General features: G+C 39.0%; 1 protein-coding gene across 1 annotated transcript in view; it reads right to left on the bottom strand.

The window, feature by feature from the left end:
- Positions 1-323: 323 nt before the first annotated feature.
- Positions 324-26793, bottom strand: part of LOC122788009 (kelch-like protein 10) — a 36954-nt gene continuing 10484 nt past the window's right edge. The window contains exons 4-5 of the mRNA XM_044054935.1: positions 26125-26274; positions 324-743 (exon numbers count right to left, since the gene is read on the bottom strand). Of these exons, the coding sequence (XP_043910870.1) occupies positions 324-743; positions 26125-26274 (570 nt within the window). The remainder of the gene's footprint in view (positions 744-26124; positions 26275-26793) is intronic.

Genomic DNA, 26793 nt, shown 5'->3' with positions numbered 1-26793 from the left:
ATAGGACAGGGACTGAGGGATGGAGTCTCAGTGACTGGTGCATGTCACTATAGCATTTTTGTTTGTAGCATATGCAGTAAAACATGATAAATCAGCTGCACTAATTCTGTCAGATAGCCTCAGATATACCACAAATAAATGAATTACATTCTTTAAAATAAATAACATATTTTATACTAATATGAAGTTCGTCTTTTGCATTCTGTAGTACTCTGAAACCTAGATATATTAAAAGAGAAACATGACTTCTGATTGTAGAATAACTTTATGTATTTATTTATTTCATTTTCCAATACAGAACAGTAAAGATAACTGATGGATGCTCAGAAAGATAATCTACAAGTGCAAAATGAAGAGGATGATGAAGCTGAAGATGAAGCTGAAGATGAATATGACCATGTATCTTCATTATCAAATAAAAACTCTTCAAAACTGTTTCTAGGCACCACATACTGTCCAACATTTGGCAAGTCTGGAATGACACAGCAACTCAAAGATCTGCGGTCAATTTTCAGTTCTTGAGCTAAATACCATTCATCAGTGTTCTCATCATAACATTCAACATTAACTAAAGAGGTTATTAATCCATCCCAGCCACCTATAACAAAGATCAGATTGTCCACCACCTCAATTCCAAAGCTGCTACGATAGCTCAACATGCTGGCAATGTTATGCCATGTATTGGTAATGGGACTGTAGACCTCTGCACTGCAAAGGTAATCATTTCCATCAAAACCTCCCATCTGTGAAATAAAAAGAGGAATGCAATTAATGCAGCATATTTGCATACTGTAAATTCAAGACTGATGTTATCTACCAAACTGCTTCAGTTCCTTACCATCTTAAAATCTTTGTTTCAGCAAAACCACAAAGGCACCAACTTCAACAGCAGTGTGAATGAATTATGTCAGCAATTTTTAATAACCATATTTGTTGTGGGACTGAAGTAAGTAGAACTAGAAAAAAATAATATATATTTGGCTCTACTTCACAAGCTCCAAGTTTTAAAACTTCGAACTGTAAATTGTCAAGACCATAAGATCGTACGTTTTCAAACTTCAAAATTGTAATAAAGAAAAATAAAAAAACAAAAAATGTTATGTTTTTGCAGGAGGAAACCCCCCATGCATCCCCCATATCCTCTGCTTAATAAATATATCAACTCTGTCGCACTATAGTGAGAAAAATGGTAAATTTCCTGTTCTGTGCTGCACAGCAATCTCCATTCAAAATGTTCAAAGTTTCAAAACTTCCATCTTATGATCTCGACAATTTTGCAGTTCAAAGTTTTGAAGCTTCAAGCTTGTGAAGGGAATCCATATATATATATATATATATATATATATATATATATATATATATATATATATATATATATATATATATATGGGTCTACCTGACAACACCGACACATCACAACACCGACAACGAAATCACCGACACCACATAACCGACAGTTCACAAACACGAAACCTCACATGCCCGACACACCATAATACCGACAATCAACAAACAAAATAAATCCCCTGTCCAAAAAGCACACACACAACACAAGCACACCAAAATCCTTACAAACCCACACTAAACCTCACATACACAACTATCTACAACCTTAAACCAAACCCTAACCCTAGGGTCCAGCACTATCGCACACTCACCTAACCCGCGCCCTAACCCTAAATCACTTAACTCGCCCCTAACCCAAAGACTATCACTACCGCACACTTACCTAACCCGCACCCTAACCCTAACTCACTTAACCCACCCCATCCCAAAGACTGTCACTATCACACACTCACCTAACCTGCACCCTAACCCTAACTCACTTAACCCGCCCCTAACCCAAAGACTATCACTACCGCACACTTACCTAACCCGCGCCCTAACCCTAACTCACTTAACCCACCCCATTCCCTACAGACCGTCAATATCGCACACTTACCTTACTCGCACCCTAACGTCCGTCACTACCGCATACTTACACAGCCTTTTCCCATGTCGGTGTTCTCAGTGTCGGTGTTTTCATCCATCAGTCTTCTCAGTTGTTGATCTTCTGGCATCAGTGTTCTCAGTGTCGGCGTTCTAAGCTGTCGACGTTGTCAGGTAGACCCATATATATATATATATATATATATATATATATATATATATATATATATATATTTATATATATATGTGTGTGTGTCTATATGTGTGTGTGTGTGTGTGTATATATATATATATATATATATATATATATATATATATATATATATATATATATATATATATATCTGTATATAAATATATATACATATATATATATATATATATGTATACAGATATAGATATATGTGTGTGTATATGTGTGTCTGTGTAGGTCTACTTTAAAATGTCGACTTACCAGAATGTCAACTTTTAAATCATTGAGACGCTGAAACTTCAGAATGCTGAACTCCCATAACATTGCAATTTCACTCCAGGAAAGTAAACACTTTGTCACCAATGACTACAATATGAACAGAAGCAAACTAACCCACCAACATGGGGGGCTTCGCCCTCCACACTCCCCCTAACTAAATACACCAACTCCAAGATTGCACTACAATGGAGAACAGGGCAAAACTCACCATGCTGGCCCAGTGGTTACTTTCCCAGAGTGAAATTGTGATGTTCTGGGAGTTTGGCATTCTGAAGTTTCAGCGTTGTCATCTTGATGATTTAAAAGTTGACATTTTAAAGTAGGCACACACACACACACACACACACACACACACACACACACACATATATATGTATATATATATATATATATATATATATATATATATATATATATATATATATATATGGTTCCCATTCAGAAGCCTGAAACATCATAAGCCTGAAAATCAAAATCCTGAAACCAAAAGCCTGAAAATTCAGAATCCTGAAAACTCAAAATCCTGAAAGACCAAAATCCTGAAAGACCAAAATCCTGAAACTCAAAATCCTGAAAACACAAATAATGCTAATATGTCACTATAAAGACACTAATATCTACCAACTGACCCTGACCCTAACCCTAACCCTAAGGTCCGTCACTATCGCACACTCACCTGACCCGTGCCCTAACCCTAACTCACTTAAACTGCCCCTAACCCCAATATTTGTCACTATTGCATACATGCCTAACCTGCGCCCTAACCCTAACTCACTTAAACCGCCCTTAACCCTAAAATAAAACCAACCGCACACTTACCTGACCCCAACGCATGACCTAACACCACAGGGCTAACAATAGCAAAGCCACAATGACATCAGTATGTCTATTTTGTGTTTTCAGGATTTTGAGTTTCAGGATTTTGGTCTTTCAGGATTTTGGGCTTTCAGGATTTTGAGTTTTCAGGATTCTGAATTTTCAGGCTTTTGGTTTCAGGATTTTGATTTTCAGGCTTATGATGTTTCAGGCTTCTGAATGGGAACCATATATATATATAGATAGATACACACACACACACACACACACACACACACACACACACACACACACACACACACACATACACACACACACATACACACACACACACATACATAGATATCTATATCTATATATATATGTATATATATATATATATATATATATATATATATATATATATATATATATATATATATATATAGCACCGATACTGCTTTGGAGAAGACCAATCATTTTAAGCACATCAGAGACAGACATCAAAGATCATGAATCAAAGATCAGATACTATTGTTTTGTAACTGGTAAACTGGTACATCTGCAGGGAAGTCCAGCCCATGAGATGAAACATTAGAGTGCAAAAGTAAAGTATGAGGTGTATACTGTGATCTTGCTTCACACCATCAGTAACAGAGCTTTGCATGAAAAATGATGCAGTAGTTTAGAACAATTAGATACTTGCACGAATAAAGAAATAGCAAACTAGAATTTAAAATGTGTACTATTTTATAAAAAAAAAACAATGTGACTTTCAAGTTAATCAGTTCATCCCTATTGTTTATAGATTCTATAGGAGAATTGTTTTCTAGTTACCTGACATGACATGAGATGTATACCCTTCAAAAGATATTACATGCAGTGGAGTATTGCACCATATATGTACATAGGTTTATACATCTAATCTGCATCTCCATCTACATCTATATCTCACTATTCATATTCATCTCCATATAGATATTCTTGTGCTTCAAAAGACAGAGTTGTACTATGATATGCCTCTTCATTCATTTGACAAAATACCACTACCATTGCAATGCCTCCAACATACCTAAATTCATCATCAGTCCATTCATTGAAACATGGGTTTCTCTGCCTTGCTTACAGTATGAAAATAGTGAAAACTGTAACAAAAAATATAGTGCTTTATCAAATCAGGCAAATATTGCACACAATTAAGGTTATGAGCTATTAACAAGCTGCTTGTGATAGTCCAGGGTTTGATCCCCTCAGCCTTCATCTGACAACTGTGTGACTCTGAGCAAGTCATGTAAGTAGGCAGTCCTTCGACTCTCAAAATAACCCACCCCTGTCATAAATAACAGTTTGGGAAATTTAGGAAAACTTGAAGGAGGACCAAACTTAAATATTAAGTAGTTCTTAACTGATATATGTATAGAAAAGAATGAAAGCCCCGAATATTTTTGTTTGCTAAGATTAACGTGCTGTAGACAAAGCCATGGATTCAGGAAGTGATTGAGAGACAGGGATTTTTTTTTTTTTAATACAAGCTGATACATGGCCTTGAATTCAAAGTTAAGTTTGAGTCTGAAAGCAGACCCTTTAAGGGGAATATGTAGTAAGCCATTTGACACCATGTTCAAACTATAGCCTCAGGTACTATCTGATTCTTAAACAACAAGTCTCATTCCACACTTAATAAAGACATTAGCATGCACTATAGGGTGGTCCTAGATACCTATTTGAGAGTCGTGAGGTAGTTAAAATAGTGAAATACCAGAAGGCCAGCCAATTTAATTTTCCCAATAGTTTTGGCATAACCTAACATTCTGAAGGCTATATTAGGCTGTCTTACTTTCATTCTATACAAAATGAATGCATACTTTGTCGAGTGGATGAACCATCTGTTGATAATTCCACAAAGCCAGGAAAGTTATACTCGGGGCACTAACTGGAAGTTTAGCATAGTGGTAATTTGTACAGTTTCGGTTCACTTCAAGAGCATTGGCAGATGCAGTCATTCACAAATCTGTACAGAGCTAAAATAACCCCCATGTGGAAATGTCAGACTGAGTTATTTTACTTAAATAGGGTAGGCTTTTATTTGCATATTAACTAGTCAGACATTGCCAAATATTGATTTATTGGTAAGTACTACATGCCTTCTAGGAAGAACCAGTCAATCTTGCAGAGTGGACTATATAAACTGCAAAAACTTCTCGAAAAAATTACAGGCTGTTAACAGTGGCTGTCACATTGACAGGACCTTCATTGGAATATAGAAATATTCCACTGCAAGGTGTAGGCCTTCAGCAGCTTAATTACAATCACACGTTAACGATTTGAATTCTGACATCTACTTCCTTATTAATGACTACAAATTTGAGTTACATGCAAGCAATACTGAAACAAAGCCAATCTAGAAATAAATATTATGATAAGAGGCAAATGCCTGGCTTCATTAAGGAAAAAAAGAATGAATGACAATATGGCCAAGTTCATCAGAGGAACAACTAGAAGCGATTACTGTGAGGTACTATGAGCAAGCAAGCCAGATTATTTATTCATAGCAAGGACAAAAAGTACTTTGGAGTATGAGAGCTATTCGATCCATTAATTTATTCACAGCTACTGTCTTTAAAGGCTGTGTATATGAGGCCTCCTTGCCGACCCAAAATAAATTTAATATTCTCCATGCCCCTCCAGCAAAAAATTCAAAACCATCTTTTCATGAAACATGTATTTCCACGTAGGGTCTATTTAAGATGTGTAGCAGAAAAATTAAAAGATATGGGAAGGGATTCACAAGAAATACCTTCTTCAGTCTGCAATGTATAAAGCTCTAACATCCAGCCATTAAATATTATGTGTACTGAATACATTCAGTAAACAAATAAAACCAAGAAATATTCACTGTGGAAAACATTGCAGTCACATAAAACCACACAGAAGTTGGATTCTTGGATATATGTATCATATCTATTGCTTGCATCATGTCTAAGAAGGTTTCCTGTGACCTTGTCGGATACATACCACAACACCAAAATATTGTTTTGACACCATTACAGTGTAAACTTGATCAATAACTTGCAACTGTTGATGAATATAGATAGTGATCTCCATTCTTTTAAGTATTTCCTATTTTATTTCATGAATGCAAAACAAAGAAATGTTATGTAAATCTATGATCCAAAGCACCACCCTTCATGCATTCACTCTTGAAAACAGCAATAGATCCTCAAGAACTGCATACAAATATTTATTTATTTTTAATTTTATTTTATTTAATTTATTTATCGGATTATTTATTGATTTATTAATGGGCATTTGATTAGCAGGAGAGTCCAACTGGGTAGAAGTCCATTTTCAGTGCAGACCTGGGCAGAAAAGCATCAGATCTAAAATATAAAGATATAAATCTTATAAAACTGATAAGCCAGGAAATTATCCTCAACTGCATTTACCCACAACATGAAAGCCTTAACTATGTAAAGTTCCTCCTTCAGAATTGGGGACATCAGCTCCTCCCAGTAAAGCCCTGTGTCACATTCAGTACACTAAGCATTAGCAGGGAAAGTGCACAACCTTCCACATAGTTGCTCCATATAAAGTCTTCTCTGTCTAGCTTGAGGAAACACTTGAGATTTCTGCATGTAGTTTTATGGGCTGGATATCTTATTAATTAGCTTATCTTTTTAGTACCTTTATAAATTCTATACATTTGAGTGGCTCTTTTATACAAAGCAAAGTACTTTTATTGAATAATCACACTTTTATGAGCTGCTTAAGGTGCACTGCTGTATCCATATCTTTGTTTGTGGTACCACTTCACTCTGGACACTCTCTTACTGTACATTTACATTATTTATTATTTATTTAACATTTGTTTCCTGAGAATGTCTGACTGGGGCAGAACCCATTTTCAGTGGAGGTCTGGGGAGAAATGCTCCAGACACATGTCTTTAGAGTGTGGGAGGAAACTGGAGCACCCAGAGAAAACCCACACAGACACAGAAAGACATGCAGACTCTGCACAGAAGGCAACCCAGTATAAAATCGAACAGGAGAACCTCTTGCAGTGAGACAGCAATGCTAACTGCTGCATCACTGTACCGAACAGGAGGACGAGGATTATTCTGCCAGTAGCTATAGGTGTTTACCTGGTATTTCTGATCTGGGAAACTACAAGTGAGCTCTAAACATTTTTTCTTTGCACTTCTGTTATATACTGTGACTGTACGTCAGCAGTTTTAAAAAAATACTGTTAGCAGCTGCTTTGCACTGTATTTTACTACTAAATTTGTTGCACTTTGTATTTCACACGAGCTGCTGCTTTTACTTAATTTAAGAAAAGATCTGTTTCTGCTGTTTTATTCTGTTGCTATTATTAATTCAAGAAAACTGTGCTGCTTTTTTAAAATAGCTTCCTGCTTGAAACCCCCATCTTTTGCTCCTTATCTGCTGAGATACCAGTTTCAAAACTTGCATTATGGGCTATCAGTTTTCCTCTGCTTCTCTTGCCTGATGGACTTGTGTTTTTTTGAGGCAGTGTAGCAACTGCCTCATGTACACTGACAACCCCTTACTCATAAATCACTCAAGTACAATTTGCAAGAGATGCTCCTACATTAAGAATCTGGAATCACTGCTCTCTCGTGCCCAGAATAGTAACACTAAACAGGTTGTCAGCTCACACACCATGACTCTTATTCATAATATACAGCCAACACATAAACCTTCATAAGCAGAGGTACTCTCCAGAAACCTACCTAAATACCAGTGACTTCCAAAACAAAAATATACTATACCTAGCACCACATCAAAGCACTCAATATACACTAAAACACTAGCACCTGCGTCTCACCAAATGAGCCTTTAAGGCAATGCACAACTATTCCAAATGTTTTTGTTATAGGTGACTCTACAGTGAGACATACAGACACCCCACTCACCAGGTTGAACAAAGAGAAGGTTAAGGTCAGCTGTCTGTTTGGTGCAAGGTTCACCAGAGCACACATGCATTCAAGTCTCTCAACAACAAGTACCGTTATGACTCCATCATAATTCATGTTGGTGTGAACGACTTGAGACATACCTCTCTGGACTATATGAAGAGAGACACGACAGTTCTCTGAATGTGTCCCAGGTGGGTATGTCCCTAGCTTTGAGCAGCACTTTACCCTTGCCTAGAATGATGCCATAATATAAACAGAAAATGACTGACTTCAATAATTGATTTAGTTTCTGGTGTCATTCTAAGGGGATCCAGTTCCTGTCAGCCTTGGACGATATGGTGAACAGACCAAGCTGCTTTGGCAGAGATGGTCTTCACCTGGCACCTCTAGGCTTTAAGTTGCTGGCTAAGGCACTTGCCTCCCAAATAATGGATTTTTAGGCAAGTTCACAACAACAAAATTCCTGACTTGAACATATCAAACACAAAGAAACTAAGGGTCATACTGCTAAACGCTAAGAATTTTAATTAGAAACTGCACTCTCTGGAAGCACTGGTCTACCTGGAAGATGTTGACATAAATGCAGTCACAGAAACCTGGCTCAAGGCCACAGAAAGTACCCTGGCCTTGCAAGGCTACAATGCCTTTCACACTTTCAGACTGTAAATTGAAGGTGTGAGAACCAAAGGAGGTGTAGTATCTATCTTCAAGATAATTACACCTTTAGACTGTTTAGACAAGAAAAGTCTATGGAGCTACTCCAAGTTCAAATTACTGTGGGGAAGACCCCCCCCCCCTTAAGGTCATCATCAGTTACAGGTCCCCTTCCATGAACCAAGATGCCCACACTGTTTATTTAGACCTACTTGGTACAATTAAGGTACAATCTAACAACCTAGTCATGGGTGACTTCAACTATCCTTCCATTGATTGGGAATCTTATACAAGCCCAAACTCAATCACACAAAAGTTCCTGGACTTTGTTAACTCAAATGACCTGGAGCAAATAGTGCATCATCCCACAAGGGGCTCTAATCTTCTAGGCCTGATCCTTAACAATATGAGTCACCGATGCAACACCTCAAGTGTAGTGCCCACACTAGTTAAATCCAACCATAAATCAATCATTTTTGAAGTACCAACAGCACCAGAACTCCTCAAAGGAGAAGTAAGGCTAAACAATTTCACCAAAACTAACTATACCTTCATAAAGGAAGGTATAATCGACTTTCAAGCTCCAGTTTCTACAGATGGTATTGATGGCTATACTGAGGTACTGAGGTATACACTTATTCCCTGTATAAATATCTACACAAATGTCTTGACATAGATGTAACAGACAGGATTAAAGCAAAATCATTAAGAAAAAACAAATCATCCTGGTGGACATCTAGCATTAATAAATTATACAATAAGTGAAAGAAGCTGCTGTCTAAAATTACAAAAGTGAGATGCCAGAACTAGAAAAGCACACTCTGCAGCCTAAACAAGCAAATAACACAACTCATAAAATCTTCAAAGAGCAACTATGAAAAAAATTTCACAATTGTAGCCGAGGATAACCATAAGGCTTTCTTCAGCTACATCTGCAACCTAAAAGGTAGGACTAAGATGTGTGCTGAACTAATTGTGGATGGTATCATACACATACACTGACACTGTGGAAATTGCAAGCCTGCTAGCAGACAGTTTTGGTGAAAAATTCACGCCCCTATCGCCCCCAAGCATACCACAAGCCATGTGTTCATCATCTCCTCTTTCCTGCATCTCCAAAGAGCAAGTCATCAGTTCTCTCTCCAAGGCTAATAACATAGTCTCTTGAGACCAGATGAAAATCCAGGCTGCATTCTTAATGTTCTAAATCAAAAGCTAGCTTCTACATTAGACACTCTCTTCAACCATAGCCTGAGTGCTGGCTTTGTCCCCACTGAATGAAAAACAGTGACTGTTATCCCTCTCCACAAGTGCAGATTGGCGAAAGACCTGGGTAACTATAGACCCATGAATTTAACCAGACTCATCTGCAAGGCAATGAAATGAATCATCATGGACCTCATAAACAAGGATATAGGTGACCTCCAAGCCCTGGATTCCTCCCAGTTCAGTTTTGTCAAGGGCAGGCCATGCCTGCTAAACCTGGTGGACTTCTTCAAGAATGTGACCAGAACCATAGACGAGCACAAAGCCATGACATAGCCTGTCTTTACTTGGCCAAGGCCTTTGAAACTATCCTACATCAGGGCACCATTGATAAACTCTTAGTTTCGAGTAAATGCACTTTCAGAAAAATGGGAACACAGAAGTACATTCTGAAGAAACATACTTTCATTGAATAAACATAGACCTATATGTGTGTGTGTGTATATATATATATATATATATATATATATATATATATATATATGTGGATTTGGTTCATTTCGCCAAAAGCACATTTCGCCGAATGTTATTTCAAATCGCCGAAAGCACATTTTGCCAAAAACTCATTTCACCGAAAGCACATTTCACTGAAAATAGTAGTGGCAGTGTATGTGCCTTTTTCCCCACTGTAGTGCGATCCTGGAGTTAGAATATATAGTAGGGGGGTATGGGGGGCACAGCCCCCCACATACTTTGATTAAAAAGTACTAACATACCCTAACAGAAACTGCATAGTATAAAACACCCCCCACACCCCCTACTATATATTCTAACTCCAGGATTGCACTTCAGTGGGGAGAAGGGCATATACACTGCCACTACTATTTTCGGTGAAATGTGCTTTCAGCAAAATCAGTTTTCGGCGAAATGTGATTTTAGCGATTTGGTCTTGGTGATATGAAATTCAACTAAATGTGCTTTCGGCAAAATGAACCAGACCCATATATATATATATATATATATATATATATATATATATATATATATAAGTGTAAGTGTGTTGAATAGCAATTCAGCAATTTGTTCAATTGTGATCTTAGGTGGGCAAGTATTTAAATATTTTGAAAAGCAAGAGTTTTGAAAGTGATTTTATTCAAACAGAGAAGGTCTGAATATTTTCATTTGGGTGAGTGAGAGTGGATTGGTAGTGTGTAAGCATTTGTGTTTAGGGTTAGAGTAAAGGCTACTTAAGCGGATAGGTTGTATGGTTACATGAGTGAATGCTTAGTTAGGTTTAAAGTAAGAGCTAAGTAAGGGGATAAGATTATTGGTGTGTGTGTGTGTGTGTGTGTGTGTGTGTGTGTGTGTGTGTGTGTGTGTGTGTGTGTGTGTGCGCGCCCACATGGGCATCTGTTCATGTTACTGGGTTACATTAAAAGTAAGGGCTAGGAAAGTGGATATATTATAGTGTGTGTGTCCGCACGTGTGAATTTTCTGGAGTGTGGAAATGGCTTGGTTGAACAGAAATTTGTTTGAAAGTTTTTCAGATCTCTGCTGAAGGTGTTGTTTTTCCCCTACCTATTCCTGTCTTGTTTAAATTTGGAGGCTTTTGCAGTTGCCCGCCCCCACTGTATATTTGATCTGGAACCCTCCCCCCAGTCCCATCTCTTTACCTCATTCTACCTGATAGACTCCTTCTGCACTTGTTTTTAATTATTTTTAATTTAATTGAATTTTTGGTCTAACATTGCTACATACTCGTGTGCTAGCCTGCACTGCATTTGAATTGTTTTTACTGCTGTTTTAGCTACTTTTCTGTATAAAAAAAATCTAAGCCTGTTTCCTACCTTTCCTATAACTAGTGTAGTCCAGATTCAGATTTGCTGTATCCAGGACTGTATGTAAGCTTCTGAGCCTCCCAAGCTTTTTGTGTTGGAGGAAAGCCTTCTAGCTTATCAGTGGGAGTGGTAAGCACTAGGTAACCTACCTGCCACATAAGGAGTGGTTCTGGCCCAGTAATTGTAGTTATTGGCCGTGGGGGCAGTTTTTCCATCTCTCTTAAACTTTCTGTTTTAAAAGCCCGCATTTGCACTTGTCTCCCCCCTTTCCTGTAACTAGTTTAGTCCAGATGCAGATTCTTAGTTTTAGCACTTGAATTTGCTTATTCGTGATCAGCACTTGTTCAGAACATGTTGTAAGCACCAAATAAGCTACCAATTACTACAGCAGTCAACCTTCCTTGTTACCTAGAGGAAAACAGTTTGGGTACTTACTTTCCTCACTTGCTTAGAAAAAAACAGCTCTTGTACTCACTTTCCTCACTTATCTAGAGGAAAATAGTTTTTTTATTCTCGCATGTCCAAGAGTCAGCTCCCAGTGTTCTCTCCTATCTGATGAATCTGGGCATCTTGGGACAATGTAGAAATCGCCTCATGTACACAGACAACCCTCTCCTCCTACCACCCAACACTACAACCTGTGAGGTATGCACTTATCTAGCCAAACTGAAGGCAAAGCTCTCTCCAACCAAGACTGAACTTGACAGTCAAGAGGAGAAGGTAAACACTTGTACCTCAACACACTCATCACATAGTCTCACTAAATCTACACCACCAAAATCTACACATAGAAACACAAAAACATTTGCGGAGGCACTCAGTAATAATCTGCTCAAGCAACAGAGACCTCCAAAGTAGAAATGCAAGAAACCTCCACTCCCCAACACAACCCAAATGACACATAGCCCGCAGACTCAGTGTGCCACTCAACCACAGCCAATAAGGGAAAACAACTTACCCAACACACTAGTCATAGGTGACTCTATAGTCAGGCACACTGATGTGGTTACTGTCAGCTGCCTGTTGGGTGCCAGGATCCGCCGCATAACCCAAGCACTCAGGTCACTCCACAACAAGTACAAATATGACTCTGTCATTGTCCATGTTGGTGTGAATGACTTGAGACATACCTCCCTGGACTACATGAAAAGAGACAGGGAAGAGCTCTCTGATCTTATAGCCCAGGCAGGTACGACCCTAGCTCTGAGTAGCATTCTGCCCACACCCAGAATGATACCGCAGTACAAGGATAAAATGATTGACTTCAACAATTGGCTAAGCTTCTGGTGTCATTCTAAGGGGATCCAGTATCTGTCTGCCTGGGATGACATGGACGACAGACCATGATGCTTTGCCAGAGATGGCCTGCACCTGTCACCCTGGGATTCCGGATACTGGCTAAGATTCTTGCTGCCCCGATAGTGCCTTTTTTAGGCAAGGTTCAAATGACAAATTCACCACCATAACAGGAACAGGCAAGCAAAAACTGAAGGTGATGCTACTCAATGCTAGAACTCCTTAAAATGGAGAACATTGATATCTGTGCAGTGACTGAGACCTGGTTCAAGGCTCCAGAGAGCACCCCTGCACTACCAGGCTATAACTCATACCACACTTTTCGGCCATGTAACCTGGACTGGAACACCAAAGACAGAGGTATGTCCATATTCATTAAGGATATCCACACCTCCAGGGTAGTTGCTCAGCATAATGCATCTGAGGTTATCCAAGTGCAACTAGCTCTGGGCAAAACTGCCATCCAAATTGTAACTTGCAACAGAACCCCCACCATGCTCCAGGATTCCCACTCCTCTTTTCTTGATGTAGGGTTCAACCAAACACCCAAATAATGGGCGATTTCAACTACCCCACCATTAACTGGGAAAATTACTCATGTACCAACTCCTTCACTCAATGCTTTTTGGAATTCATAAATGCCAATGCCCTGGATCAACTTATCCACACCCCCACTAGGGGCAACAGTATCCTAGATCTAGTCATTACCAACATGAGTGACTGGTGTTCCACACCTGAAGTTAATGCCTCATTGGTCTGTCCCAACCATTGGCTAATCATCCTAGATATCCACATCCTGCCCCCACCCCCCATTAAGAAAACCATGGTACCATGGTAAAACATTTCTCCAAAGCCAAATTCATGCTTCTTAAGACAGAAGCGATGATCTTCATGTCACCCATGCAGATGGACAATACAGTTACGACCACTGAATCCTACACAATTGCATTTTATAAGCACTTACTCTAGTGCGTGGATCGAGCTATCCCAAACAGAACCAAGATGCTATCCTCCAAAAAAAGGAAGCCAATCTGGTGGTCCCCTGCCATAAACAAACTGATGAAGTCAGGGATTTTCACTGATGAAAACATTTTATACGGTTATTACTGGCGTTTATTTTAATAAAGCCTTAGTGGTTGCGGTTTCGCCTCCAGACTGAATTTCTTTTTGCATAAACAAACTGTACAACAGAAGGAAGAAACTGTTGCAAAAGAGAGTAAAATCCCATGAGTGGAGGAGCTCCTTGGTCAGCCCCAGTAAGAAGCTGCAATCCCTGATAAAATCCTCCAAAGCTAGTTATGAAAACAAAATTGTTACTGATTCTAAAAGCAACCACAAAGCATTCTATAGCTATGTCAAGAATCTCAATGGCAACACTCAGATCTGCTCTGAGTTACAGCACAATGGCACTAAATATACAGACCCAACTGATATTGCCAACGTCTTGGCAGATAGGTTCAGTGCTAACTTTATCCCCCTCTCACCCCCTAAAGGGCCCATCTCTATATTGGAAGAATGCAAAGTTCCTGTAATCACGGCTGCACAGGTAAAAACACACTCTCCAACGCCAAGAACACAGCATCCATGGGACCAGACAACATCCCAGGCTGCGTTCTACATGAAATACAGAACAAATTGGCACCCCATCTAAGTACCAAGTTCTATTATAGCCTCACCTCAGGATTTGTGCCCGCTGAATGGTGCACAGCGACGGTTATCCCACTCCACAAGGGGGGAGCCACCATGGACCCCATTAGCCTGACAAGCCTGGTCTGCAAGGCCATGTAACGTATCATCATGGAACTTATAAGCAAAGACATTGGTAATCTCCAAACTCTGGACTCCAACCAGTTTTGGTTTGTGAAAGGCAGATCATGTCTCCTAAACCTGATAGAATTCTTTGAACCAGTCACCAAAGCCGTAGACGAGGGTAAGGTGGTTCACACAGCCTATCTAGATCTTGCCAAGGCTTTCAACACCATCCCCCACTCTGGAATTATAGATAAACTCACTAAACTAGGTGTAAATCCCTATGTCACAAGATGGGTTGCCAACTGGCTCACTGACAGAATCCACACTGTGAAAGTAGCAGACTCCAAATCTGACTTCGGACCAGTGACAAGTGGAGTACCACAGGGTTCAATCCTGGGTCCTCTCCTGTTTGGTATCTACTTCTCTGAAGTACAAGCTAACACAGAAGGTCTTTGGCTAATGAAGTTCACAAATGACTGCAAACTAGGAGCCATGATCGAAACTCCTAACGATGTGGACATCTTACAAAAGGGCTTCGCTGAGACAGATGCCTGGTGTCAAAGCCATGGCCTCGAACTCAATACCAAAAAGTGCATTGTCATCCCCTTTGGTAAAAACTCTGTACCCATGAACTACAACATAGGCGGTAGTATACTTAACACTGAAAGTGTGATAAGAGACCTTGGGTCACAGGTGGACAGTAGTCTCTCCTTTGATAATCACATCGCCACAGTAGTCAGGAAATCTTTCTACATGGCACACCTCATCACAAAAGGTTTGTCATCCAGACAAATAGAGGTCATTGTTCCCCTCTACTCATCACTCATTAGACCCATTATAGAGTACAACACCCCTTTTGGTATGCACCTCACTAGACATCTACAATAACTGGAAAGGCTGCAGAAATATCTCACAAAGAGGATTACCGGCCTCAAACAGATGCCCACAGACCATCTGAAAAAACTCCAGCTTTACTCCGTCGCATATTGCCTACTCAGAGGTGATCTCTGCCTAACATACAAAGCTATGTCAAACCCAGAGCTGTTGGACATGCTCCACTTAAAGAAATCCCAATCCTTCTGAGCTACAAGCTCTACGGACCTAAACCTTGTCACCACAATAAACAGAACATGCCAGAGGGATAGATACTTGTCCCAGAGACTTCCCATACTCTGCAATAAACTAACTGTCCATATCAAACAAAGCTCCTCATTAGCACTCTTCAAGAAAAATATTGATGATTGGATGGGAAATAGGAAATTCACCATGGGGATCACTTTTGTGGCTCTGCTCGACAGTGGCACAGGAAAATTATTTTCTTGGGTGGCCAAAGCCAGGGTACCTTTTTGGCTGGGCTTGAATAGGCCCTAGGGCTGATAGCCTAGTACATACCTATGAACCTATGAACCTATGAACTCCTCTTTGGCATCTACTTCTGAGATGTCAAAGCCAATGTCAAAAGCCTCTGACTAACCAAGTTCACAGATGATTGCAAACTAGGAGCAGTCACTGAATCCCCCTCCACCCACAAGATGAGAACACCCATCAGGACGGTCTATCAGACAAATTCTTGATGCCAAAGTGATGGCTTAAAACTCAACACCAAGTAATGCATTATAGTACCTTTTCGGAAGATGGCCACTGCTGGTAAGTATGTCATCAATATAACACCCCTAAAAGTTGATTCATTAGTCAGGGATCTGGTAAATCATGTAGGTAGTAAACTAGCTTTCAGCTAACATGGCAAAAGTAGCAAGAAAATCCTGCTATGTTCCTCAATATATAAGCAAGGCTATAACATCAAGGTCCAGAGGTGTCATCATATCATTGTAGTTGACCCTCATCAGACTCATCATATAGCATAATGCCACCTTTGGTATGTATCTGACCAGACACAGGCAGCAACTGCAATGTCTACAAAGGTTCGTTGCAAAAAGAATAGAGGGAGTAAACACAATGTCTTATACTGATCACCTCAAAGCCCTGTCTCTTTTATTTTGTATCATACAGGCTTCTGAGATGTCATCTTTGCCAGGTATACAAGGCATTCCTGGACCCTGTTTTGATAAACCATTTGCACTTCTGTAAAACAAACAGCATCAGAACAACTAGATTAAAAGACCTAAAGTTTGCTTGCAACACAAATTGGACATGTTGGAGAGACAGACATGTTTTTCAGAGAATTCCCATTCCCTGGATCAGGCTCTCCATCCAGTTGAAACAGAGTTCCTCCTTATGTCTATTTAAGCATGACTTGGACCAATGTATGGATAATAAGAAATTCACCCCTGGTCTGGGATCTATGTCCCTGATGGACCAAGGCAGTCAGTAAATCAACCCCCTATGTAAATCAAATTTGTGGGCCACATTTGGGTTGAAGAGCTAGGCTTATTACGAGTCTAGTGATCATTAGCCAAGTATACATCTATGAACCTATGAATCCTTTAAAAATAGGAAAATAATATTTAATCTGGTATCGCTTGTTTAAACGATGGTTTATTAAGTAAAGACAAGTACACTTATTTTACTTAATAAACCATTGTTTTAATAATCAATACCAGCTTGAATCATTTTCTCTTATTTTTAATAAAAACGCAAAGTGATCCTTGACAGAGATCTTACATTAGAAGTTATAACAACAGTCTATTTTAGTAATTTGTATGCCGCTATCTTCCCTGTCCCTTCCCTTTTTTGCTTTGTTCTTCATTAAGGAAAGTGTGCACTTCTATTAACTCTGGAAAACTATATTTCCTTGATATTACATTACATTGTCTATACCTGTAATTTTATTAAAGAGTAGTAGTAGTAGTGATATGAATAATATCAAAAACAAATGATCTACATTATTCATGTGGACACATTACTACACTACTGTGCATGCACCAGGCATCACTCTTGGTGCATGCAAAAAAGGTAAACCAAAAAAAAAAAATAAGAAAAAACACCATTTTCTTATTTTTGCAGGGGGTCATGCCCCGCTGCACCTCCCATGTAGATGGCTGCACCATCCACACTCCCAGTTAATTATAAATTCTAATTTCAAGATCACACTTCTCGGGGAAAAGACAAATCCTCCAACCCCAAGAATCATGCAATCAGATACTTTTGTTGACAGGTGTCACCCATCTGTTTAGTCAATAAATTAAGTAATTGTGTTGAGCAAACAAAAGAGGTTGACAAAAGTGCTGTTTGATAAAAGTATCAATTACCATATATATATACATATATATATATATATATATATATAAATATATATATATATATATATATATATATATATATATATATATATATATATGGGTCTACTGTATAAGTTTGAAAATATACTTCTTTGAACTCACACAGTAGAACCTGGGTTATGTCAAAGTGCACTTAATTGAAAGTGCACTTTCCCGAAACCCACTTCAGCGAACGGGCTACTACTGACTTTAGTGCAGTAGTTATGGACCTTAGGGTTAGGGTGCGGGTCATGGTAAGGGGATAGCTAGTAGGGCTATCCCCTTACCATGACCTGCACCCTAACCCTAAGGTCCGTGACTACCGCACCACAGGAGAACATAGCATGTTTTCCTGCTGTCCTCCACTGTGGTGCAATCTGTTCATAGAAGCTGAGTTCGCGAAAGTGCACTTTCGAATAAGTGCACTTTCACCTAACTGAGTGGTCTACTGCTCTTTTTCAAATACATGGTATTCGATGAAAAGCAGTATACCCTATATACATATATATATATATATATATATATATATATATATATATATATATATATCAAAAGTAATGGCATCTCCAATAATCATCAAAATGATGGGCTTTTGAAATAATAGATACATACATAGATATGCATCTCTCTCTCTCTCTCTGTATATGTATCTATATATATATATATATATATATATATATATATATATATATATATATATATACATACATGTGAATGCATGTATGTATGGTAGCTGTTCATTATTTCACGCGGTCACTATTTTGATGATTATTGGAGATGCCATTATTCTTCAAAAGCTTTACAAAATTTGCTATAGTTGACTTACATTTAGTCAATTATAGCATATTTTGGTGTTTTTCCTTTGGTTGCACTTATGCAATCGTGAAGTTACTATATATAAATAAGAGTCAGGATCTCACATATCAAGGGTTGTGGGGAAAGTTCCCCCATATAGAGCAAGCATTGGGTGTATGTGTAGGTGGCTGTGTTTGTGTGTGTGTGTGTGTGTGTGTGTGTGTGTGTGTGTGTGTGTGTGTGTGTGTGTGTGTGTGTGTGTGTGTGCGCGTGTGCGCGTGTGCGTGCGTGCGTGTGTGTGTGTGTGTGTGTGTGTGTGTGTGTGTGTGTGTGTGTGTGTGTTTGGTCTATATTATGATATCGAAAGCCCAAGTCAGCGAATACCTGTTTGTTGACCAATATACAGAGAAATGTCATTTCCACGAATGGCCACAACAGCAAATTTTTTCCTGGGGGAAAAAAATCACTTGGCCATCATAATGGATTTCCCTTTTCCCCACTGTAGTGTGAGTTTGTATATTTAATTGGGGGGTGAAGCCCCCCACTTGTTAGGTTTGTAATACTGTGTCGTTTCTGCTTGGCCAAGCTATTTTTTCCCCTAGGGAAAAATTTACTGTTGTGGCCATTTGTGGAAATGAAATTTCTTTGTTTATTGGTCGGTGAACAGGTGTTCGCTGACCTGAGCTTTCAATGTTGTAATATAGACCTGTGTGTGTGTGTGTGTGTGTGTGTGTGTGTGTGTGTGTGTGTGTGTGTGTGTGTGTGTGTGTGTGTGTGTGTGTTTGTGTGTGTGTGTGTGTGTTTGTGTGTGTTCATGCATGTGTATGTCTGCAGTTTTTAGTAAAAATGTGTGGCTTTTGTTTGGGGTTAATTGTACATGTGGTGTGTTATGCATGTTGTATGTTGAATCTGAAATTGGATATTAGGTTATTTTACTTTGTAGGTAACAATCACAAACTGATACTTGAACATTTTCCTTTGTAATCTCTACTTATTCAGGATTTGCATTTTGGCGAATTGTGGTTTCAGTCAACTGTGCCCAAGATGGCAAAAGTCAAGAGAGTGGTTAGTTAGTACTATATACCTATATATCTATATCTATAGCTTTCTATCTCTCTCTCTCTCTGTATATATATATATATGGATCTATCTGAGTTCATCGACATTTTAAAATACCGAAAACGAATTAACCGACACCAAAACATCGAAACTCATTTAACCGACGCCAGAAGATCGACAGTTCACAAACACGACATCGCATACACCCGACACAACATACCAACAAACAAAACACATCCCCTATCCAACACTCACACACACAACACAAGCACACCAAAATCCTTACAAACAAACACTAACCCATACATACACAACTAACCACAACCCTGACCCAAACCCTTACCCTAAGGTCCGTCACTATCGCACACTCACCCAACCCGCGCACAAAACCTAACTCACTTATCCCACCCCTACCCCTACAAAACACCAACATTGCACACTTACCTTACTCGCACACTCACCTAACCCTCGCCCTAACCCTAACTCACTTATCCCACCCCTACCCCTACAAAACACCAACATTGCACACTTACCTTACTCGCACACTCACCTAACCTGCGCCCTAACCCTAACTCACTTATCCCACCCCTACCCCTACTAAACACCAGCATCGCACACTTACCTTACTCGCACCCTTACCCCATCACAGCTTCTCAGCATCGGTGTCTTCCTCCGTCGGTCTTCTGCCTCGTCGATCTTCTGGCGTCGGTGACGTGACTTTCGACATTCTCGTGTCGGTTAATCCATTGTCGGTATTTTAACATGTCGATGAACTCAGATAGACCCATATATATATATATATATATATATATATATATATATATATATATATACATATGGATCTACTGCTTTTAGTCGAATTACATTTGGTCGAAAATGATTTCAGGCAGCTCTCTTCAATGAAACTTAATTTGGCTGAAATCACATTTGTTTGAATTACATTTGGTCGAAAATGGTATAAAGCCCCTGCTGCAATGCAATTTGACCCTGGAGTGAGAATATAAAGTTAGGGGGGGGGGGTGGGGATGTAGCCCTCTCACATTTTGCAACACAGTTTTACTTATGTAACATGTTTTAATGTATTTTTAATGGATAAATATTTATAGAGTAGTGCATAAACAGCAATTATGTGGGGGGCTACACTCTCCTAACTTTATATTCTCACTCCAGGGTTGCACTGCAATGGGGCAGCGGCTTTATACCATTTTCGACCAAATGTAATTCGAACAAATGTGCTTTCAGCCAAATGAGGTTTCAGTAAAGTGGGCTGCCTGAAATCATTTTCGACCAAATGGAATTTGACTAAAAGCAGTAGTTCCATATATATATATATATATATATATATATATATATATATATATATGGATCTACCTATAATGGCCAGATTTGCAATATGTCGAATTACATTTCACTGGGACCAGTTGTCCAAAACATCATACTGCTGAAAATACACTTTGCCGACATCCATTGAAATTCAGTTTCCAGTATGCATAGTATAAAAGGATGACTGATTTGATCTCTTTTGTACACCATACTACTTGAAATCATGGTGAATGTAATGAATAGCTCACCTGGAAATGTAGGATTTGTCTACACTACAAAGGTCCCAAAGAAGAAAAGACATACTAATCATTGATGGCTTTTTGTACCAAATGAACAAGAGCACCAAGCATAAAAAATATTAGCTTTGCAAGTATAAACATTCACTCAATTGTACGGGGAAATCTGTGACAGCCTGTGTGACGGATGGTGAGGAATTTAAATCAGTCTAACATAATTATTCTGGAAACCCCCTCGGAGGTTGAAAGATATTCTGTGTGTAGTACTTTGAAAAAAAAAGCTGCTTTGTCTAGAGATACGCCATGTATTATTGTGGATGACGCGATCGCTTCCTCTTCTGTTGAATTTGCTGCTACCTTGTCTAGCAGGAAAGCATTACAGCAAGTGAGGTTGGTGCATACTTGGTCAGCTTTAAGGAATAACTGTCCGTCAGTGACATTAACTACTCTGTGTGTCAGATTTTCCACTGAAAGTAGGGGAGTTTCTAATGAAAAGATTAGCAGATGCAACAGTGGAAAATATTGCTGTAATGTTCCCTACTGTTCAAAATCTGTCTGATCTTACTAAGGCAGTTATTTGGTTGATGGATGGTACCTATAGTATGAAAGGTACAGTTTGTAGACAGCTATATACCATTCATGCTTTATAAAGTCCGGTGCAGACACAAAGTCTGTTCCACTAGTTTACTGTTTAATGACAAAAAAGTCATTGTGCTCATATAATTTTATGTGGCACTGTTTGTCTGAGTTGTTAAGCAACACTGGGCATAGTATCTATTGTAAATATATTTTATGCAACTTTGAAATTGTGGCCATAAAGAGTTTGCGAGTGAATGCCACTGGTATAGTCAGCAAAGGCTGCTTTTTTCATTTTGGGCAAAATCTGTGATGCAAGGTTCAAGTGTTGGGGTTAACAGCACTATATAATGGAAATATGATGTTTCAGTTATACGTGAAAAAGTTAGCTGCTCTTGCCTTTTTAGAGGAGAATGAAGTGATGCCTACATTTAACATGTTAAAAGAGGAGTTTCCAGTTGAAGGAAATAATTTAGTAAAGAATTTTGCAGAGTGATACGTATTTGGGAAACCTAAGAAATTCACTACTGATTCTGCAAGCTGTGTGAGATTTCCCCCTTTGTTTCCCATACCATTTTGGAATGTGCTGGTTTTGAATGAAATGTTTCTGCCAAAAACACAAAACAGTGTTGAAGATTGACATAGAAGATTCAAGTGCTTAATTGGCAGCTATGTTATCGATCTGTATGTCATTATGTCTACTATAGTCGGTGAACAAAGCAGTGTGGATGAAATGTGTGCACGTATGACTGCTGTATGTCCCCCATCACCTAAGAAATGGAAATTGCTTCAATCACAAGAGCAGTTTGAATGTTTGTTTACGAATAAGCAGGAATATTCAAGCATGGAATATATTATTGCAATTGCAACACTATTAAAAATGTGAAAGGTTTACTGAGCACCGTGTAGAAACAGGTAAAAGTTTGATTGGTTAAAACATCACTTCTTCAGTTTCTGAGTTTGTATCACAGTTTTCATTTGGGTCAGCTGTGTTGGTTTTCTTTCACTGTACTTTAGTTGAACGGGTTCCAGGTGTGCATCATCACATTCACCTGTTAATATTTTCGGCAATGTGTAATTCGGCAAATTGTAATTCGGCAAAGTGTATTTTCACCAGTATGATGTTATGATGTTTCGAACAACTGGTCTCTGTGAAATGTAATTTGGCATATTTTAAATTTGGTCATTACAGGTAGATCCATATATATACATAGATATATATATATATATATATATATATATATATATATATATCTACATATGTATCTTCTTCTTCTTCTTTCGGCTAATCCCGTCAGGGGTCGCCACAGCAGATCAACTGTTTCCATGTCTTCCTGTCCTCTGCATCTTGCTCTGTCACACCAACCACCTACATGTCCACTCTCACCACATCCATAAACCTTATCTTAGGCCTTCCTCTTTTCCTGTTACCTGGCAGCTTCATCCTTAGCATCTTTTTCCCAATATACTCTGCATCCCTCCTCAGCACATGTCCAAACCAATGTAATCTTGCCTCTCTGGCTTTGTCTCCAAACCTTCCAACCTGAGCTGACACTCTAATATACTTATTCCTAATCCTGTCCATCCTTGTCACACCCAGCACAAATCTTAACATCTTCAGCTCTGCCACGTCAAGCTCTGACTCCTGCCTTTTTGTCAGTGTCACTGTCTTCAACCCATATAACATAGCTGGTCTCACTACCCTCTTGCAGACCTTCCCTTTCACTCTTACTGGTACTCGTCTGTCACAAATCACTCCTGACACTCTTCTCCACCCACTCCATCCTGCCTGTACTCTCTTCTTCACCTCTCTTCCACACTCACCATTACTCAGAACTGTTGATCCCAAGTATTTAAACTCATCCACCTTTGCCACCTCTACTCCCTGCATCCTCACCATTCCTCTATCCTCCCACTCATTCACACACACATATAGTCTGTCTTAGTCCTGCTGACCTTCATTCCTCTTCTCTCTAGAGCATATCTCCACCTCTCCAGGGTCTCCTCTACCTGCTCCCTACTCTCGCTACAGATCACAACGTCATCTGCAAACATCATAGTCCACAGGGACTCTTGTCTGATCTCGTCTGTCAACCTGTCCATCACCATTACATATAAGAAAGGGCTCAGAGCTGAACCTTGATGTAATCCCACCTCCACCTTAAGCACATCCATCACTCCCACCGCAGACCTCACCGCTGTCACACTCCCCTCGTACATATCCTGTACCACTCTTACATACTTCTCTCACACTCCCAACTTCCTCATACAATACCACAACTCCTCTCTAGGCACCCTGTCATATGCTTTCTCTAAATCCACAAAGACACAATGCAACTTCTTCTGACATTCTCTGTACTTTTTCATCAACACTTTCAAAGCAAACCTTGCATCTGTAGTGCTCTTTCCTGGCATGAAACCATACTGCTGATCACTAATCATCACCTCCCTTCTTAACCTAGCTTTCACTACTCTTTCCCATAACTTCATGCTGTGACTGATTAATTTAATGTCTCTGTAGTTACTACAGCTCTGCACATCACCCTTATTCTTACAAATTGGTACCAAAACACTTTCTCTCCATTCCTCAGGCATCCTCTCACTTTCCAAGATTTCACTAATCAATCTAGTTAAAAACTCAACTGCCATTTCACCTAAACACCTCCATGCTTCCACAGGTATGTCATCTGGACCAACAGCCTTTCTGTTCTTCATCCTCTTCATAGCTATCCTTACTTCCTCTTTGCTAATCGACTGCACTTCATGATTCACTCTATATCTATATGTGGGGGCTATATTATGGCTTTGAAATGCGGGGCTATATTACGGCATCGAAATACCATAACAGCGAATACGAAAAGACCAACAATTATTCAGAGAAATCCATTTCTGTGATTCACTGATAACTTGTCAGCCAAACAAATACTTGTGCGCAATGCAGCAAAATGAATTTTACCTAAAACAAACCCACCCATGTGTGAGACTTCACCCCCCATTCCCCCCTAACTAAATATACCAACTCCAAGATCTCACTACAGTGGAGAAAAGGGCAAAATTGTGTAGTTGGCCAACAACATCTTTGCCCAGTAAGAATTCAGTGAATCGCAGAAATGGACTAGGCTGAATACATTTCGGTCTTTTTGTGTTCACTGTTAAGGCGCTTTGACAACATAATATAGACCCCTATATGTATATTTATATTGCATATATAAAATAGTATTTATTGTTGCCTGGGTCATAGCTAAATCATCCATGGACCAGCCAAGTTACTTGGCTAAGTGGTGCTAAAATAACAATAAAAAATAAATAAATAAATAAATCACCCGTTTTCCTACTTTGTTTTTCCTATACAGCTCAACTCCACTCCTCCGCCTTCTGACAGTTTAGTGAATCCATAATGATTCTCACCTTCCTTTCAGTCTTTCACTGTACATCCACATAATACTTTTAAGCTTTTTCTTGTTCATTCAACTTTTTACATTCCCCCTTACTCTTTGATTAACCGTGTAAAGCACAGAGTCTGTACCATTCTAATAACTTTCTCTTTTGATGTCCTTCTGACCTGGAGACAGAACTGCATATATGGGCTGCTTGTGCCCTGCATAATGAAAAGTCATAGATATCTCTTTAATCTACTTGCCTAGCTACATATCCCAGATCTGAAGTGGCCTTCATCACTCTAGTCTCAAAGTGCTCTGCAAATTCAGCCTCACTATGATTATTCTCTGCATTGTTTGCCTCTTCTGGCCCCTCAGCATGTGTTATATCCCTCACATTTCCATCACTCAGTGAGATATCCAGATAAAGAACAGCTTTCCCAATAGAAAACTCATTTTCTGTCTTATGGATGGCAGCATCTTGGTCTTGAATACTGAAATGATCGTTAATGTATGCTGATTCTGAACAGCTGACTGGAACATTGCAGTCAGTTATTTTTTTTTCTGTTGCAAACATACTATTAGCTTTCAAATGTCATATGCCAGCAACATTGAAAGAATAAAGAATAAGCAATGCATTTATCCTGCAATATTTTCTTACCGCATAAACTTGATCTGCGTATGCAATCACTCCTACCCCACATCGTCTGCTTCCCATTGGTGTAATCAAGGTCCATTGGCTGGTTACTGGATTGTATACTTCAGCTGTGGATAAGTATTCATTCCCAGTAAAGCCTCCACATATATACACCTAAATTAAGAAAAATGTATTCAGAATTCCAGTATGTTATTGTCTCAGGTAAAACACTGACAATCTAGATGTTGCTGATTACCAATACCTGATACTCAGTAGGTATGCAGTTATTAGTGGGAGCAAACATGAAACTATTCAGGTCATAGGAGTTCTAACCTTTGTTATAATCTGTTTTACAGGTAAGTTAAGACACTTGTGCAGTGATTTTTAATAAATAAACTATTTAAACTTCTCACATTGTAACCATATTAAGAAAATGCTATTTCTTTTTCTGCAAACACTAGCATAAGTGAACAAAAACAAATGCAGATTTGTAGTTTATGAAAGGATAAATCTGTTTTATAGATGAAAAAATGCTCTCTTCTTAATTACTAAAATGGATGTTAAATATATGAGTTGATAAATCAGGGTTTGATTCTAACAATCTACTTTTAAACACTGAGTGACTGATAAAGTCATCTAGCCAACTGAAAGTTTTGGATTAACCCTAAAAATAACTGCCATTTTCTTATTTGC

The sequence above is a fragment of the Protopterus annectens genome, chromosome 13.part0 (genome assembly GCF_019279795.1).
Source record: "Protopterus annectens isolate FY-2018-M chromosome 13.part0, PAN1.0, whole genome shotgun sequence".
NCBI classification, from domain to species: domain Eukaryota; kingdom Metazoa; phylum Chordata; order Ceratodontiformes; family Protopteridae; genus Protopterus; species Protopterus annectens.
Note: the sequence above shows the minus strand (reverse complement) of the source record. Positions and strands in the feature narration are given on the sequence as shown.